A 17,299-nucleotide genomic window follows, 5' to 3' on the forward strand; every position below is an offset into this window, starting at 1 on the left:
TATATGCACAAATATGCACTCAGAAGCACTTCCCTGCTCCCCTGTTATCTGTGCAACGATTTACCAGCACTGGGAAACCTTACATTTAAAAGTAAATTGTCACAATATACCTACAGAGCAATTACCGCAAGCCTGTTAATTTCCCTTGTAGTGACAGCTTTAGATGAACTAAAAGTTAGCAGCTGCTGTTCAGGACGGGCCTCGACGGTCCAAGTTCGCCCAATAAAGTCACTGGATCCCCTCAACTGAATTCTGCTTACATACTTAAACTATAAGTTACACTTATTCATGCAATTTGGAAAAACCTAAACACCCACACCGCCAATATCACCTATATTGGCCCTGTATTTAATTGTTATTGGATCAATACCAAAATTTGCAGTATTATGCACGGTATAGTGCAGTACAGCACTACTCTTTGAATCTAAAAAGAGGTCTTTCATCAGCTTGTGCAGTTGATTTCAAGCATGATACTGTGCACACAGTGAGCTGTACGAGTGCGTGGTGAGTTCATGGATCCACTTCTGCACCTAGAGAAAACGCTTCCCCTGTGTGTCTCCAGCTTTCAATGTAATTCAGTTAAATTTGATCTATATAGGGCCAAATCAGCCTCAAGGTGCATCATGTTGTAAGCTATTATGTGTATTATTATGTTTTAATGTGAGTGTCAGTGGTTTTATCTTGTGTTTTCCCCTTTTGTTTCTGTACAGCACTTTGGGCAAACCTTCTGTTTTTAAATGTGCTGTATAAATAAATTGGATTTAAATACAGTAATACAGAGAAAAGCTTTGCATTTGAAATCTAAGACAGATATTTTTGCATTTTTTTAGAACTGTGGCTACATTTCTCTGACTGTACCATCTTATAAATGGTTGTAATTATGCACAGAGGGTGTGTGAGTGCAGGTGCATGGGTTTGTTTTTTTTAATGGAATAGCAAAATGACTTGAGTCGATTCCCTCCCTGTCAAAGTTGCCCGTCCAGTTCATGTGGTCTGCTGCTGACCGTGGTTCAGGAGCTCTGTCACTTGCACAATTCTGTAGAGCTGTTCTTAGTCTTCAAATGCTTTGTGTAAATGTCATGTGTCTGACACACACTTATTATCACCCTGACATAATTTGTACTTCACTGTGATGTTATTCTCATTCTTTTCCCCCACAAATTTGAAGTAATTTTGCAGCATGTGCTTCGGAGTTGATAAAAGACTGATTTTGGTTATGCAGATCCATGTCCAAAGATTAACCACAATTCAGGAAGTCTACTAAGTTTCACCATAAAATCATTTCAAGATGCACCTAAATTTACAGAAGAAAAGAAAATGATCTTATGAAACAGGAACAAAAAAGGAACACACAATATCGTTAAATACTCTTTAAATAAAACATTGTTTTGCATAAATATATTTTTAAAAATCATCTGGTCCTTAGCAACATCTAAAATGATTTAAATCTAACCTGAGGTGTGAAACAGCATGTGGTAGAGTTCACCATTTCATTGTATATTTAAACAAAATGAAGCTGAAATACAGAAGCAGTGTGAAAAGGTAAATACATCCCATCCTTCAGTAGCTTGTAGAGCCTACAAGCTCTTTGTCACTTTATCAGTCTGTTACATCATTGTAGGGGAATTTAGGCCCTCTCTTCTTTATAACATCACTTCATTTTCCACCACAGCATTTCAGTTAGGTTGAGTTCTGAACTTTGACTGGTCAGCTATTCGGTTGTAGATCCAGGACAGATGTCCTAGAATACTAGTCTAGAATACTTTGACATGCAGAAGAGTTCATGGTTGACTCAATGACTGCAAGGTGTCCAGGTCCCGTGGCTGCAAAACAAGCCCAAATCACCACACCTCCACTACCGTGCTTTAGACTATATAACACACTATATGAGACGCAGCTCTTGGGGTTTTTTGCAGTTACTCTGAGCATTGCACAGTCTGACTTTGGAGTGAATTTGCTGAGACATCCACTCCTGGAAAGGCTGACAGTTATCTTAAATGTTTTCTGCTACTTAATAATCTTTCTCATTATAGGATGATTTCAAATCGTTTGGAAATGGCCTCATAACCCTGCCCACATTTATGGGCAGCAATGACTGCTTTTCTAAGCTCACTGCTGATGTCTGTCCTTGGCATTGTGTTAACACACGCCTGAATGCTCCAGAGCAGCAAACTGCCCAAACTTGTTTTGTAGTTTATCTGAGGTCATAATAACTCATTTCAAGACCTGGTGATTAATGTTAGAACTCAAACTCGGTGTGCTTCCCTTTAACCACGTAAATAACAGAATCAGCCGATTTCATGTGACTTATGTGTCATGCATCTTTCCATCATTCCTTAACCAATACTTTTACACCTCAGCCAACTTCAAACTCTGAAAATAAGGCTTTACTTTTCCTCCACAGCTGTAGGGTAAACAGTACAATTCAACTGTTCTTGTTGTGATGACAAAGATGTATCATCCCCAGTCAGAATCACACCAGAAACCATGATAGTGTCAGTCTGAACAAAGCACTAGAAAGCAGGCCATCAGTCTTTCAGACCCACTAATGCTTCATGTACGAGATAAGCACATCATGTCTCATTCGTACACATCTGGAATTCTCACTAATACCAGGTCCAAAAGAACATGTTGAAATGGCGGAAGACCGTGCCTTGAGACTGGATGAGTTCAAAAAGCACACGTTGCTCATCCAAACCAAATCCCAAACCTTCATTCTTCTGTGTATTGTCAGCGCCATAGTCATTCCACTGAGGTTGCATAACACCTCTTCATCCCCACACTATTTGTCATTTGGCAGAGGCTTGTCACAGCAAACATGTTTGTGTGGCCCGCTCTTGTATTTGATCCTTGACATCTGTTTCAAGTGTACAGTACTCAGGGCTCTGAATATGTCCTGATTTAGAAACAGGGTCTTATTTTGGATGACCGAATTGTTTGTTCCAAGAACAAACACTTTATTGCAGGGAAATGGGGAAAAACACATCGCTATAACAGATCGTGCTGATGGTAATCCGTCACACTAAGTATTGCACTGTGCAGATTTTCAAAAGGTTGAAAAAAACAGCTCGTCTATGAAATGAGTGACGACTTCAGTCTCAGAAAAGTAGGCAACGATGTCTTTCTGCTTGTGCTTTAGCTTCCCATCTCTTTGGTCTGTTGAGTAACATGTGACAATTCCCATACAGAAAGCTCTACCCAGTCCCTCTCTTTTTAGTTGGTGATATATATAACCTGTTCAAGACACCAAACAAAATCACATTTTGTGTGTTTGCACAGGAACTTCCTGACCTGAAAGACATGCTATCTTTGGCTTCTACCAACACTCTTTGCACAGACTTGCTTTTCACACAGCCTCATTCATTGTCCTCCAACAACAGTCTCCTCCAATTGGTTAAAAAACACTGTGATTAATTGGATTTTTTTTTTTAAACATAACTTGTTGGGCCACATGTTTTGAGTTTACTTCCTTTTAGGAATTCGTGAGTCGTGTCTGGCACCCGCTGCGACTCACGAACGTTGCTCCGTGCACTATTAATGAACAGACATAGACTCAGATTGTGTATGCTGGCATCCGCTGTATCGGCTAAATTGAATTTTGCTTGGAATACGCCACTGGACAAAGTTTGGGTTTTACATTTCCGGCCTTAAAGTTGTCCAGACTCTGATGAAAACGTTTCCTAGATGCTTGTGGCCTTGAACGCTAACTCAATTTCAATGTAAAAGCATCATTTCCAGTATTATTGTATGGTCAATGCACAATTACATCCTGTGATGCCAGAAATAAATGATAATACCGACTTTTCCTCATACTGCATAGCGTTCAGCTGACAGGAAGGGTCATAAAGTCAGATGGGCATGTAGATTGAACACTTGCGAGCCTTTAATCTGTATCCTGGTCATCAAGTAAGTTTAACATGGTCATATCTTTAACATATTAATCCTGCCCTACTGTCGCTTTAAATTTACCCAGAAAATCCAGTTCCTTCAGCTCAGTTGGCAGAGCTCGTAACATTTAGCAACAGTGACCTCAGCCATTGTGAAGCCATGACATATTGTATTTAGTGGGCAGGAGACAGGAAGACTCTTGCCCTCGTTATTCCCTTACACTGCTGGAATCACTTATAACTGCGACTGCCTGAAGCACGTACTCGTAGAACATGCTTTGTGTTTTTACAAACTGTTATGTAACTCATTTGCTGTCTGCCATGCATTGTCACCTTACACCGAGCATGAAACCTTGCCGTTCTCGCACCATGTTTGTCAGGAGCTAGTTATGTCACTCGCTGAAATGCTCCTGAAGTGTCACCACTCCTATTGTCTGGAATATACTGGGCACATTTATTCCCACGAAAAACTGGGAAACCTCACTTAAAGATTAAATTTGCGCCCCTCATGTGACAATAGGTGACACACTGTGGCTTCTGTCTTCAGTTAAAGGCTGAGAATTTTCAGAGTAAGGTGAGAACACCCCCGATGAAGAAAAAAATTAAGACTTTGGCGTTTTGAGCCAAACAATGCGCCACGGATAAAGACTGATGTGCGCTGACTTAAGCTGTGATTACATCACAGTGTGGAAAGCCATTGTTTTGTTTGTGGAGCCATTAGCTTAAAGCCACTTTTCACCACACAGGTAAGATGTTTAACCACCCAACCGTTGCTTCAGACTTTCTCATAACCTGGCTCAGTCCAAAGGCAGAGCTCCAATGTGTAATCTTTATACTTTGGATTTTGAAAAGATAAATAAGCAAATAAGTTGTGAAAAATATGCTGGGAAGCAGATGTTGTTTGCTCCTGGGCCATGATGGCTGCTTTAGATTCTATGTTTCAGCCTCCAGATTCATATTTAATAAAAACACATGACCATAGTCACACAAGTTTATTTTACCAGAGAAAGTTGTTCTGATGTGTATGAGAGACATTTCTCCCCATACTCAGATCACTTGAAATACACCAGCCCACTAAGTGGGGGAAATTGTAATACTAACCCCCCCCCCCCCCCCTCTCCCCCATCATCAAAAGCAGGCCTAAAAACAGACAGATATCTAATTACATATCTAATCATCTTACTTAAGCCTTCTTTCTATTTCTGCAGAAGACTAAACAACAAATGATTGGATTATTAATTATTAATTGGCTATGACTCAAGAACATCTGCATCTCAATCTCAATATACTCTTGGTGCACAGAACAAAACTTCTACTAACTCGCTCTAAATTTGTAAAATGTAAGCTTCTTACTTGTAAAGTAATCATTCTTATTTTGTTGTGCCATCAAACTACTATATCCACTGCAGACAAACCTACAGTGAGGGAAACTTTGTTTTTTAACCATTAAATAGTCCCACTTTTTGTCTGTATTTAATACAGTTTGCACAGACAACACACACTGTTTTTATTAATGAGCTGCTTTTTTATTTTTACATATAAACTGAGCGAAATATGTTAATTTTAGAAAAGAAAAGTACATCAATACACTACTAACTTACTTATACTAGGCTATATGCAGTCATGATAAAATCTTGTATGCTAGCTAGCAGCAACCGTATTAGCATAGCTATTTTAGATGAATAACCTGAAGATTCAAATGAAACTAGGAATGTAGCCAGAACAAATGTTCATGATACCCTACACTATGTTGGCTACCCTACCCTAGGTAACATAGGCAGCATATAAATCGAGCGCTCTAGTCTATCCTTATGCGCTGAAGGAGGAGGGTGCCAACAAGCACAGGACAACTATATGTGGAAGATGGTGACCAGTGCAGCTGCTGCAATTGAGGTTTTGCAGACATGTGACCACAAACCACACGATGTTAGCTTGTGTACCATTTTTGAAGTGTGAGAATCATGGTGACAATATAGGATCGAGTGAATAAGACCCCAGTCATGCAGGCCTACAGACCAGTCAGTGACCGCCTGGCACGTGTATTCCCCAACCAGTTGGTAAAAATCCTCCCAGTGATTGTTTTGGGTGCTGGGATATTGCTGCGGTTGTAGTTTGAGTGGAACTGACTGACTTCCCCAGCCACTCTCCAAGCTGTAGTGAAACTGTCCTAAGTCGGATGCAAGGCGAATCCAGTTTGTGTCACACTTTTTCAAGTTTATTACCGCTGAGCTTATAGTTATTATTCATAGAGAAATAACTACAGGAAATCTTAGCAATCCTCTAACAACAAAACCAATTACAGGAGGTTTTTGGTACTGCTTCTTTACCCAATGACAGCCAGCAATGCCCCAGAACTTCTGTAATCAGTTGGTGAATACACATTTTCCCCTAGCAACCGGTGATTGTATCATGTCCAACTATGCATCAGTTGCCCACATGATGTCACATGAGATACTTCAATAGCTCCACCCTTACTCATTGATAAGAAAAGCAGTAAGAGTTGGGTATGGAAGTACTTTGTGTTGTGGGTGGATGAATAAGGGGTGATAATTGATTTACAAAAAAGGCAATATGCAAATGACTCTTTTGTGCTTTTCAGACAAAGGAAAGAGATATTTCCAGCTTAGCGAAGCACCTAAAAAATGGCATCCAGATGTGTTCAATTCAGCATACAACAATATCCAAAATATTATCATTCTTATGCTGAAATACACAGGTTTATTTAAGATAGCTGGAACTGCTGTTGCGAAATCAACTTTGTTCCGTCAGCTCAGATGTTTGCAATGAATAACATTATATAAATGCTTATACTGACACAATGTACCAAACAAAAAACAAGACTTGTTTTGGCATCGTATTAGGTAAATCAAGCAAATCTACTCATATTGGTACAAAAAAAAAAATCTGGTTTCATAACATCCATAATTAATTAGTTTTAAACCTGCAGTCACCCCCCCCCCCCCCCTTCAAAATTATTTCAAACGATCCTTTTCCTTTTCAACAGAATTCACAGAATCCCACTGAGCATGTGCGGAGAAATCATCGTTACTCCAGCCATTTCCTAACTGTACTAAATGAGGTAGTAAAAATTAGCTCTCTACTACTTTTACATCTGACATTTATGGAAAAAAGTAAATAGTGCTTAAAAGTTTAAAAAAAAGAAGACCTGGCTGACATAATGGGCCATGTTTGGTGAAAGAACAGGTCAGTACTTGGTAACTAAATCTGCCATTATGTGCACAAAAACACTGCCTAGGGAGAAGAAACTACATTTTATGTTTTTTCATCACTCTAATATGCTTGAAACTAAATAGGTTTTAACTCGAATTTCCATAATACAGCATACTAACTGTGCTCACCGCTCCATGACACTAAACAGGTTCTGCTACTAGGTGGCTATAAGGGAAACACTCCCTGAGCTTAATCAGCATCACTAACAAACCTTTTGAGAGACTAAATGCCAGGGGATCTCTTAGGAGTGGGCTGTGTATACATTTCACAAAGATACAGTATGCGTTACAAGTCTTGTCATGTTCTCCAGCACTGGTCTCAGTTACAAATCCGCATCCAAGAATCTCTTATTAACTTTGCAAGCTGATTAGTTTTTCCCCTCTTCTCCCTTGGCTGAAAAAATTAGTTAAGCTGACAAGGCCCATAAGGACATACTGTAACTCGAACTCTTCATCTGTCCTCGCTTACTGTTCGGCCTCTAGAGCACTGACAGACCGTGCAGATATTTCACACATTACATACGACAAGGCATACCTTTTCCCTTCTTATTTTTTTTGTGCCACAACCTTTAGTTAAACAGTTACTCCAGCAGGCTTGCTCAAGCGCAGTTACACATGCGAGCAAGCACACCCCCTTCTTGTGAGCCTCTGCAATGCAAAGCTCCATATAAGGACATGTTGATGATGTAATGGTCCATAGGCAGGGAGCACATCCCTTATTGTTTGGTCTGACTGCAGGAATGCCCACATTACTGCTACTAAGAGTCTGAGAATCAGAGAGAGAGTGGGAGAGCCGAGAGCCCGGGTGTTGTACGGCAAGTTGATCATGAGCTTGTGGCAGTAAAGCTGGGAGAGAGAGCCGCTGGCACAGGTAGGCACACAAAACATTGCCTTTGAGGAGAAGAACTTTCAAAACTTTAAAAGAGCTGCTCCCTTGATGAGCCTGAACGCACACAGATTTTCAGACTTGCATCTTGTCATTCTGGTTGTTCTTTTAAATTATATTTTGTATAGTTACTGTAAGTTACATCTGAAATGTGTCTTCTTTAAAACAGCTGCATAGGAAAATTAAGACATTAGATTCTACTTAATTAGACACCATTGTGGGGGTTTTAATTCCCAAGTATCTTTTTGCATATTTGCTGAGAAATTCTTATAAAAGTTGAATGAATTTAATAGAAATGATCGGAAAGGAGCACTTAATATGACAACTAAAATATGTAGACTGTAAAATTAGGGAAATCTAAGGTAAGGTCCTAAATGTTCCTCGTTGCGTGCTATGTAAGTCAAATAATAAGCAGAAATTAGTACACAATGTACGCCTAATTGAATTACACACAAATATTTGGGTCCCATGTGTAACGACAAGAAAAATGACTGTGTGCGACTGAGTGCGTGTGCAATAGCAGATGGCATAGTTCTGTGATGATAGTAATAAGTATATTATATTAATTCAAGTCACACCAATTAAGAGTAATGCCATTAACTGCATTGTATAAAACAGCAGCTGTGTAAAGTAAGTAAAACAGTTTTGGTGCTTAAGACCCGAATGTTTCAGGAGAGTCACATCCAGGTCTCTGTTTGGTTCACACCATGTTATTAATCATAATACCACTAGCAGGAAGTTAATAAATACCCGAACAACATATATCACGCGTTTTGATTGCACTCTGGGGGCATATCACTTGGCCTGTGCGGATTTTAAATACAGTCCGTGGACCTCATCAATCAGTGTCCTCCCTTTGAACTGTTGTCTCACCAGCATCTGTTAAAGAAGGAGGAGATGTTCATGTATGTGCACAGGATATATTAGTCTATACATACATGACCTAATCGCTTGCGGTGAAGAAATGGCACAGCAACCCGCAGAGGAGGCGCAGCGGCACTTTATACACAGCGGGTGAGCCACAGTTTCCAGCATAAAAACAGAGGGAAGCCCTCGGCAAAGCTGTAATGTGTGCTAGTGTGTCTCCCATATGGACTTGGCTGAGAGTTCCCGACTGGATGTTTCCTTTTCTTTGAGTGCATTCATGTCATCGTACATTTGAGAGAAAAGGAAAATATAATATAACATTAAGATATCCACTCAAGGACCCTAACACACTAAATCACTCAGCACGACTTGTTTTTCCATGACATTTAACGATTGACAGTGATGACTATGCATCTGTCTTCCTGGGGAAACCGCTCTGAATGAGATTAGTACCTGATGCAAAGTTTGCACAGGCTGCTCCATGAGTGGTAATAGTGATAGCTGTTAAACTGTTATGTGACCAACTCTTTTTTCAAGAATCACAGATCTCTGCGTAAAGGAGCTACACTCTTGTAATGCTGAAAATGTAGCGTGATGGGGTTCAAAATGTGGCCCTGAAAATGCAACACACATAGTAAATTAGATGGTGACAGCAGGTAGGTTGAGCTACTAACCATCATTTAAAAGTTTGATTGTACTTCCTTTAGGTGCCACCTGAGGTTGGCTCCAGAAAGGAGTCAATCGTGGAAGGCTCCCATTTTAAAATGGAAGACCAAAGCATTAGAAAACATGTTTTCAACTTTGACCAAAAAAAAGAGGAAAAAGAAAAAAGGTTTTGGCCTCTATGGATAGTTTCCCCCTCTCATAACAACTCTAAGTGGGATAATTTTTTTAATAACTTATCCAGCTGGACAATTGAGCTTCCCTGACACAGGTAGTTGAAGCTGATCGGAGTCTGCTAAGCCTCATCCACTACTTTGAGTCATTAAACTGGACCCCTTCACTGTATGTATGTTGCATTTTAATAAATTATCTGACTAATATTAGATTATTATGGTATAGGCCATCCAAAAAGTTTGTCCTTCAGATGTGCTGAGGGAAATTCTACTACTCTATTATTTCTAACTACACTAATTACACTAATTAGCTGATATGGGTCTGTTGTGTTGCACTTTGCGAATGCAGCTTGCTAACCAAGCTAGCTAGTATTAGCTGCTAACTTAGCCATCCACCCTTTTATCAATAAAAGCTAACGTCTGGCTTGAAAAACAGCTTTGGCTAATATGGTAACGTTGACAGCTCAAGGTGTGGAACAATGGGTGACATCACGATAGATAAGTCCATCGTATTTTTTTTCACCAAGTGTCACTATGTCTGTTTTTGCCGCATCCATGCAACATGCAGTGTGCTCTAAATTATATCTAAAAACCCAAAATGGTCTCAGATGTTGCTCTGTTGGCCAATTACATTCATCTCTCTGTGTGTCCCTGATGAGAAGAAGTCCGGGAACAAATTATCTGATTTAAAGATTTTTTTCTGTACCACAGAGTACATCAGGCACAGAGTAATATAGTCCTACAAAGGAGGTAGAATTTGTCTTTAGTGATGCAAAGTTCTCTTGCATGCAGTAATTTGGATTAATATCCATTTCAGGACTTTTTTTTAAACATGTTTTTTTTTTTTTTTTAAGCCAGAGTGACAGAGTTTCCAGTAATACTAGGGAACAAAGTATGTTGATCTTTCTATTTTCGCCGATGACATCACTAGGAAAACAGTGGGGACAGAGATAAGAGATTAAATAAATAGTGATTACAAACTGGTTTGAAAAGGACATGTCTGCCTGCTGTAGAGGAGTTTTGCTTTGCAGCTTTTCACACGCATAATCTAATCAAAGAAAAAACAACCTTTCAGCACATGCATGGCTCCTGATGAGGCGATAAGTATTTTGATGACACCACTGGCAAGCACTTTGTAGTCCTGGGCATGATTTGCAATCAACATGTGTAGGAGACAGGATTAAAAACAAGAGCAAGCTATGTTGATAAAACCCAGACAGAAAAGTGCAAGTCCTTGGGGCTATCAGATTCCTTGAAATGAAAAAGCATGATTGGAGATTTGTTTAATACACTGTTGAACACCATGTCACCTAATAACCCCAGCATAGCAGCCATATCAATCCTCTATATGCAAAAATCAAAGTAGTTTATTCAAGACATAAATCATTTTTTAAAACTGACATACGTGTAAGTGTGTATTAATATATACCTCCATATAACTTCAACTTTTTCATGTAATTTCACCAGAATAGATCAAAATGTGTAGATTGTCTCTGTTTTAAGTTAAACTGGAATATAAGTAGTAAAAGTGAATAGAGCTTTTGTAGTTGTTTAAATGTAATTGACTGAAGTTTAAAGTAATATACCGGGGAACCTTTCCAAAAAAATGGTACTAAAGTATAATAGTTGAGTAAATATACTTTGAGTTTACCATGAAAAGCTAAACTATAAAGGATGATGCAATCTTGTGTTGTGTGATACTATAAATTTTGGTATCGCTCGGATACCAAATACAGGGTGAGTATCGCTGATACCAATACCGATACCAATAGAGCAGGGTGTCATGATTTATGAGATGAATCTTCATCAGTTTGCAAATGATTAACATATGTTAATGATCAATAAATCACTGTGACTTTTACTTTCTACAATAATTAGTTTGCACAAGAAAACACACTTTTAAGCTTTTCATGCATTTGAAACTGGGTGTTTTTGGCACCTTGAAATGTAAATGTGCCTGTCTCTGAAGCGCTTTGGGTCACCTTCTGTTGTTTAAATGTGCTATAAGCAAATAAAACATGAGAAACAGAAAGGTTCAGACAATTTTCACAGTGCATGTTAGAGTTATATTTATATAAAGTATCAACCCTGGCGCTTCAGTATCGATACGATACCGATACCAGCGTTGCTATCTATATTTGGATTGCTCTAACCACCTCTAGTTCAATGCTCTACTCTGACTATACCCAATATTAGAATGGTACATCTTTATTAGAAAATTTCAACATAATTTACTATAAATAAGTTTATTTTTACTTGTCCATAAAAAGATTTCCTCCCATAATGCATTACAACCACACTAATAATTAGGTCTTATTCTTAATCATGCAAATTTATATGTACTTTATTGGGTGTTTTTCTGTGTAATAGCAGCACATGGATCTAGTTACATGTGTCCCCCTAAATCCAACTGCCCTTTAGCAGCTACTGAAGAAAGAAATGACATACTGCTGTAGAAGTGACCCACCCTACTGTACCACACTTACATCATGGCCCACAACCCAAGTGTACATGTGGAATTTGTGTGTGTGTGTGTATGTGTGTGTCTGTGTGTGTGTGTGGGGGGGGGGGGGGGGTCTTCTGAATAAACTCTGCGGAGCTGTAATTGCTTTTGGAAGCAGGGGGAATTCCTTTAAAAGTATAAGAAAAAAAAAAGCAGGGTGGGTAGGAGGTGGTGGGTTTAGTGAGGGGGAGGAGGGTTGGTAGTAGAGGAACCCCTTAATTAAAGGATTGTTCCATGCCAGTGGGCCATCTGTGTGGAAACGCCTGGCAGACGCACACACAGCAGTCATAACATATTTTCTCCAGGGGCTGTAGGCACTTTGGTGATGCATGCATGTGCCAGACGCCTTGACCTGGGCTGCACACTGTACTTAAGGGACTACAGCTGCATCACATGGCAAACATATTCTATAGTATAAAAATATGGGATTTCATTAGTTGTGGAAATATAAATATTACATATGCTACCCTGTCGGGTCTTGTTATTTTTCTTAAACAGACTGCTTCTGATTTTATTTTATTTTTGTCAGTTTGTCAGCTGTGACAGACATTAAAAAAGTTTACATTCTAAAGTGTTTCTCATTTTTGCTTGAATCCTGATTTCCTGATTTGCTCTTGTGCAATGATGCAGTTATTTCCTTCTATGAGCTAACAATCAGGCCTCAGATGTAGATTATAAGTGGGTCACAGACATATTTTATTGTGCTTGCAATATGTCATGTTGTCCAGTCAGATGATCACTTTCAGAGGTCAGCATTTGGCTGTGTGTCTCTTTTCTGACAGGGGATGTAGGTCTTATGCTACCACCTCACCCACTGTGGAAACCTTCGGAAATTCACTGATTGTTAAACTTAAGACCCACTATTTAGAGTAGGAACTCAGGTTTCCAAAGCATATGAGAATTAGCTGGCGCTGAGGGAACAAAAATGAACCAAAGGTATTTCAGAACATAAAGTGATGCTTTTTTTATTATGTGTTAAACTTTCCATGACATAAGAACTTTATTCCTCCTTTGAAATGCTGGGAAAATAACAGTGTTTATGATGTGTCAGAGCTTGGAGAGCTGGACTGTATGGATAACAACAGTGAGGGTGTAGAGTTCCTTTAGGGGTTTTCTTATATAATATTAGTGGATAAACAGGATTAGCATTTTAGATATTTAGGTTTAGGATGCTCTATTTTTACCCTCTATGGAAGACTTAAGCTGCCAAAAAATAAATAAATAATAATCGAGAAATTATCAAAAGATAACAAAATACAAAGGTAAATATTAAAAGGAAATATCAACCTATATACGGTTTGAAAAATTAATTAACGCCTATTTTTACGTTTTCTATATTTTGTGCTTTTTAATTAAATAACGTAATTTTGTCAGGAAAAAAGCTAACTAATCAAATTCCTAAAAATCATGTTCCTTTTTTTCTTTCCTTTTATTACAGGTTAAAGCTGTTAATTGATCAGGAAAAGGCCTACCAAGAACGCAAAGACGAAGAAAACAACAAAAAGGTGGCAAGCCTCAAGGAGGAGCTGACAAAACTCAAATCGTTTGCATTGATGGTTGTGGATGAACAGCAGCGTCTTACCGAGCAGCTGAATCAACAGACAGCTAAAGTTCAAGAACTGAGTGCCAGTTCTTCACAAGCCCAGGAAGAGCTGAGCTCAGCTAATGCTCGTCTGCAGGAAGAGGAGCAAAAGGTCTGTCGCTTGGAGGCTGAGCTGCGTGACCAAGCCAGTCGATACCATCAGGAACAGGAAGCCATGACTGCCAAATTAACCAGCGAGGATGCCCAAAACAGGCAGCTGCGTCAGAAGCTTTCAGCTCTCAGCAGGCAGCTTGATGAGCTGGAGGAGACCAATAAAACCCTGCGCAGGGCTGAAGAGGAACTGCAAGAGCTGAGAGACAAAATTAGCCGCGGTGAGTGTGGAAACTCTGGCCTCATGTCAGAGCTTGAAGAGTTACGAAAACGGGTACTTGAAATGGAGGGAAAGGATGAAGAGCTGATCAGAATGGAGGACCAATGCAGGGACCTCAACAAAAAACTGGAGAAAGAGGCCAGCCAAAACCGGTGCCTGAAAGCTGAAGTGGACAAACTGAATCAGAGAATCATGGACTTGGAGAAACTAGAGGATGCATTCAGTAAGAGCAAACAAGAATGCAGCTCACTGAAAAGCAACTTGGAGAAAGAGAGGTCGGTGTCAAAGGTTCTGACCAGTGAGTTGGAAGTCCTCAAAGTCAGAGTCAAAGAACTGGAGGCTGCTGAAAGCCAGCTGGGAAAGACAGAGCTGACTCTGAAGGAAGATCTCACCAAGCTAAAGACTCTCACAGTGATGCTGGTGGATGAGAGAAAGGCAATGGCAGAGAAGCTGAAGCAAATGGAGAACAAAGTCCAGAACAGCACAGGCAAACTGCAGGCTGAACAGGACAGAGTTACATCAGTTACAGAGAAGCTTATTGACGAAAGCAAGAAAGCACTGAGATCAAAGGCTGAGCTTGAGGAGAAAATCTGCAGTGTTACAAAGGAAAAGGATGACTTGAAGGCCAGGTTAAGAGCTGAGGAGGAGAAGAGTAATGATTTGGAGTCTAAAATAAGCTTGATGAAGAAAAGATTGCAATCACTTGAGACAATAGAGAGAGAATACCTGAGAAACAAGGCTAAAGAGGAGAATATCAAAACGCCAATTGCTAACCGCTTCCAGCAAGAAGACAACAAAGTAAAAGATTTGACCCAGGAAGTCGAACGCCTCCGACGCAAGTTAAAAGACATGAAAGTGGTGGAAGGCGAATCATTAAAAACAGAGGCGTTTGAATCGCTGGAGAAAAGATTTAACAACGAGCAAGAAAAAGCTAAAGCCTTGATGGAAGAGCTGGAAGTATCTAGAAAAGAGCTTTCAAAGTACCAGCTGGTTGAAAAGAAAGAGTGCAACCAAGAGCACGTCCTTTACAAACGCCTTAAGGAAGAGGAGGCCAAGTCCAGCCATTTGACCAGAGAGGTGGCAGCTCTGAAAGAGAAGATTCATGAATACATGGGAACAGAAGAGTCCATTTGCCGCATGAAAACTGACCACTCGACACTGCAGAGAAAACTGACCCAGCAGGAAGTCAGAAACAAAGAACTGGCCAGAGAAATGGAGACGCTCACTCGAGAGCTGGAAAGATACCGACGGTTCAGCAAAAGCCTTCGCCCAGGAATGAACGGCAGGCGCTTTTCAGACCTGCATGTTTCCACTAAGGAGGTTCAGACAGACCCACTTGATTTCATGTCTCCCAACTGCAAGGGTATGCCACCGCTGGAACGTGCAGTGGTGAACGGCAAGCTGTACGACGAGAACGAACCAGAAGAAAATGCTAATTACAGCAATGAGCTGCAGCTCACCAAATGTAGCCCCTCGATTATCAATAATGTAAATAATCTTAACAACAACCTGAAAAGAGCACGAGGCCCACTCCTTAAGAACAAAGACGCTCCTCATCAGGTCAATGGAAAAATGCAACCGCGGCAGAATGGCAGCCATGTTCAGCCTGGAGACGTCGTGCTGACCCACAGTCCTGGGCAACCTCTGCATATTAAAGTGACACCTGACCACGGACACAACACTGCAACGCTAGAGATCACCAGTCCAACCACAGAAAACACCCAGTCATTCACCAGCACTGCTGTCATACCCACAAGCGGGGGTCCACCCAAACAAAGAATTACCATCATCCAGAATGCATCTATATCCCCTAATGCAAAATCCATTTCCCCAACAGCAAAATCTAAGAGCTCCTCTGTGTCTGATGAGCCATGTTCACCAGATAGGGCCCTGTCACCTTTTACTATGGCTACATACTCCAGAGCGATGACCCCAGACTCCTGTGGCTCTGTAACCCCAGACAGAGCCATGTCACCAATACAAATAGTATCAGTGATGACAGGCACCCCCGACCGCTCCTTATCCACGGAGCCAGTCGAGGTTGTTGGAGGACACGCCGTCTTCCGCGTGACCCCCGAAAGGCAGAACAGCTGGCAGGTCCAGAGGTCCCCCAGCTTGGGGCCCAACGTCATCACCACAGAGGACAACAAAATCCACATTCACTTAGGGAGCCCATTCATTCAGGGCATCAGCACTTCGTCCCAAACGCAGAGTCCATGCCACACGCCTGGACTTCCGGAACAAAGGACTCAGGTGCTTGCAAACTGCAGTTCTCCTACTGTCAAAGCCAACAGCAAAATCACAAGTAGCATCATGATTAAGCCCACCTCCACCCCAATCCAAAGGCCATCACAAATTACAGTAAGTAATGCCTACGACTGACCTGATAACCCCCAAAACCTTCCATCCCATCCTGCCCATAAGATACCTCTTATACCCCAACTCTATACCCTAAAAAACGTCTGATTTGCTTCATTTTTGAGCTTAAACAGTTGAATGTTTTACTTTTCATTTTTGTTGGTTTGCTTGGTTCTGTGTGATAAAGTTCAAACAACTGTGTGCCTGCATGAAAAAAATAAAGCACTAGAACTTGAATTAATCTGACATAACACAAGGTTTTAACTTAAGTGCACTTACTGTATTGTACTCAGTGGCACATTTGCCATGTAGTCAGACTATTCACACTGATGTATCATACCAATTTTTATACTTCATACTCCACATACTGCATTATTATTAAGTTGTTTGCTTTCCTGAGAATTAAAGTGTGCAAAAAGAAGTATGTTTTAGTTTGTCATCCATGCTTGCCGATTTCATTTATTCACTAAATCCAGCATGTTTTGAATTTTTTCTTTTTAAAAATACATATAATGTGGGAATATGCCAATAGATTAAAATCAGCTCTTTGATTTGATTTGTGCTGCATGCACTGTAACGTTTTAACACTTAAAGACTTGAATCCAGTGAGTCAAAGTCAAAATGTCTGCAGATCACTTTCCGTTAGACTCAAGTGGAAGATTTTTCAGAATAAAAAACACAGTGCTTATGTTTGACCAGATGACACAAACGCAAAGTCAAAAACCCCTCAGGGATTCTCACATGGTTGAGTTAAAATCATAAGCTGATGTCATAGTTTCTTCTTCGGGACACAGAAACCCAGTAACTGAGAAAGAAAAC

At 40.2% G+C, this 17,299-nt stretch overlaps 1 protein-coding gene across 2 annotated transcripts in view; it reads left to right on the plus strand.

The window, feature by feature from the left end:
• filip1l (filamin A interacting protein 1-like) overlaps nt 1-16,902 on the plus strand; it is an 89,227-nt gene extending 72,325 nt beyond the window's left edge. The window contains exons 1-2 of one of the 2 annotated variants that reach the window (XM_005749445.1): nt 7,833-7,988; nt 13,648-16,902. In XM_005749445.1, the coding sequence (XP_005749502.1) occupies nt 13,763-16,504 (2,742 nt within the window). In that variant the 5' untranslated portion in view covers nt 7,833-7,988; nt 13,648-13,762 and the 3' untranslated portion in view covers nt 16,505-16,902. Of the gene's footprint in view, nt 1-7,832; nt 7,989-13,647 lie in introns of those variants that run through there. The other variant, XM_005749444.1, reaches the window with a different exon arrangement.
• Nucleotides 16,903-17,299: the final 397 nt, after the last annotated feature.

The sequence above is a fragment of the Pundamilia nyererei genome, unplaced genomic scaffold (genome assembly GCF_000239375.1).
Source record: "Pundamilia nyererei isolate P.nyererei 1_Seehausen unplaced genomic scaffold, PunNye1.0 scaffold00245, whole genome shotgun sequence".
Taxonomy (NCBI): domain Eukaryota; kingdom Metazoa; phylum Chordata; class Actinopteri; order Cichliformes; family Cichlidae; genus Pundamilia; species Pundamilia nyererei.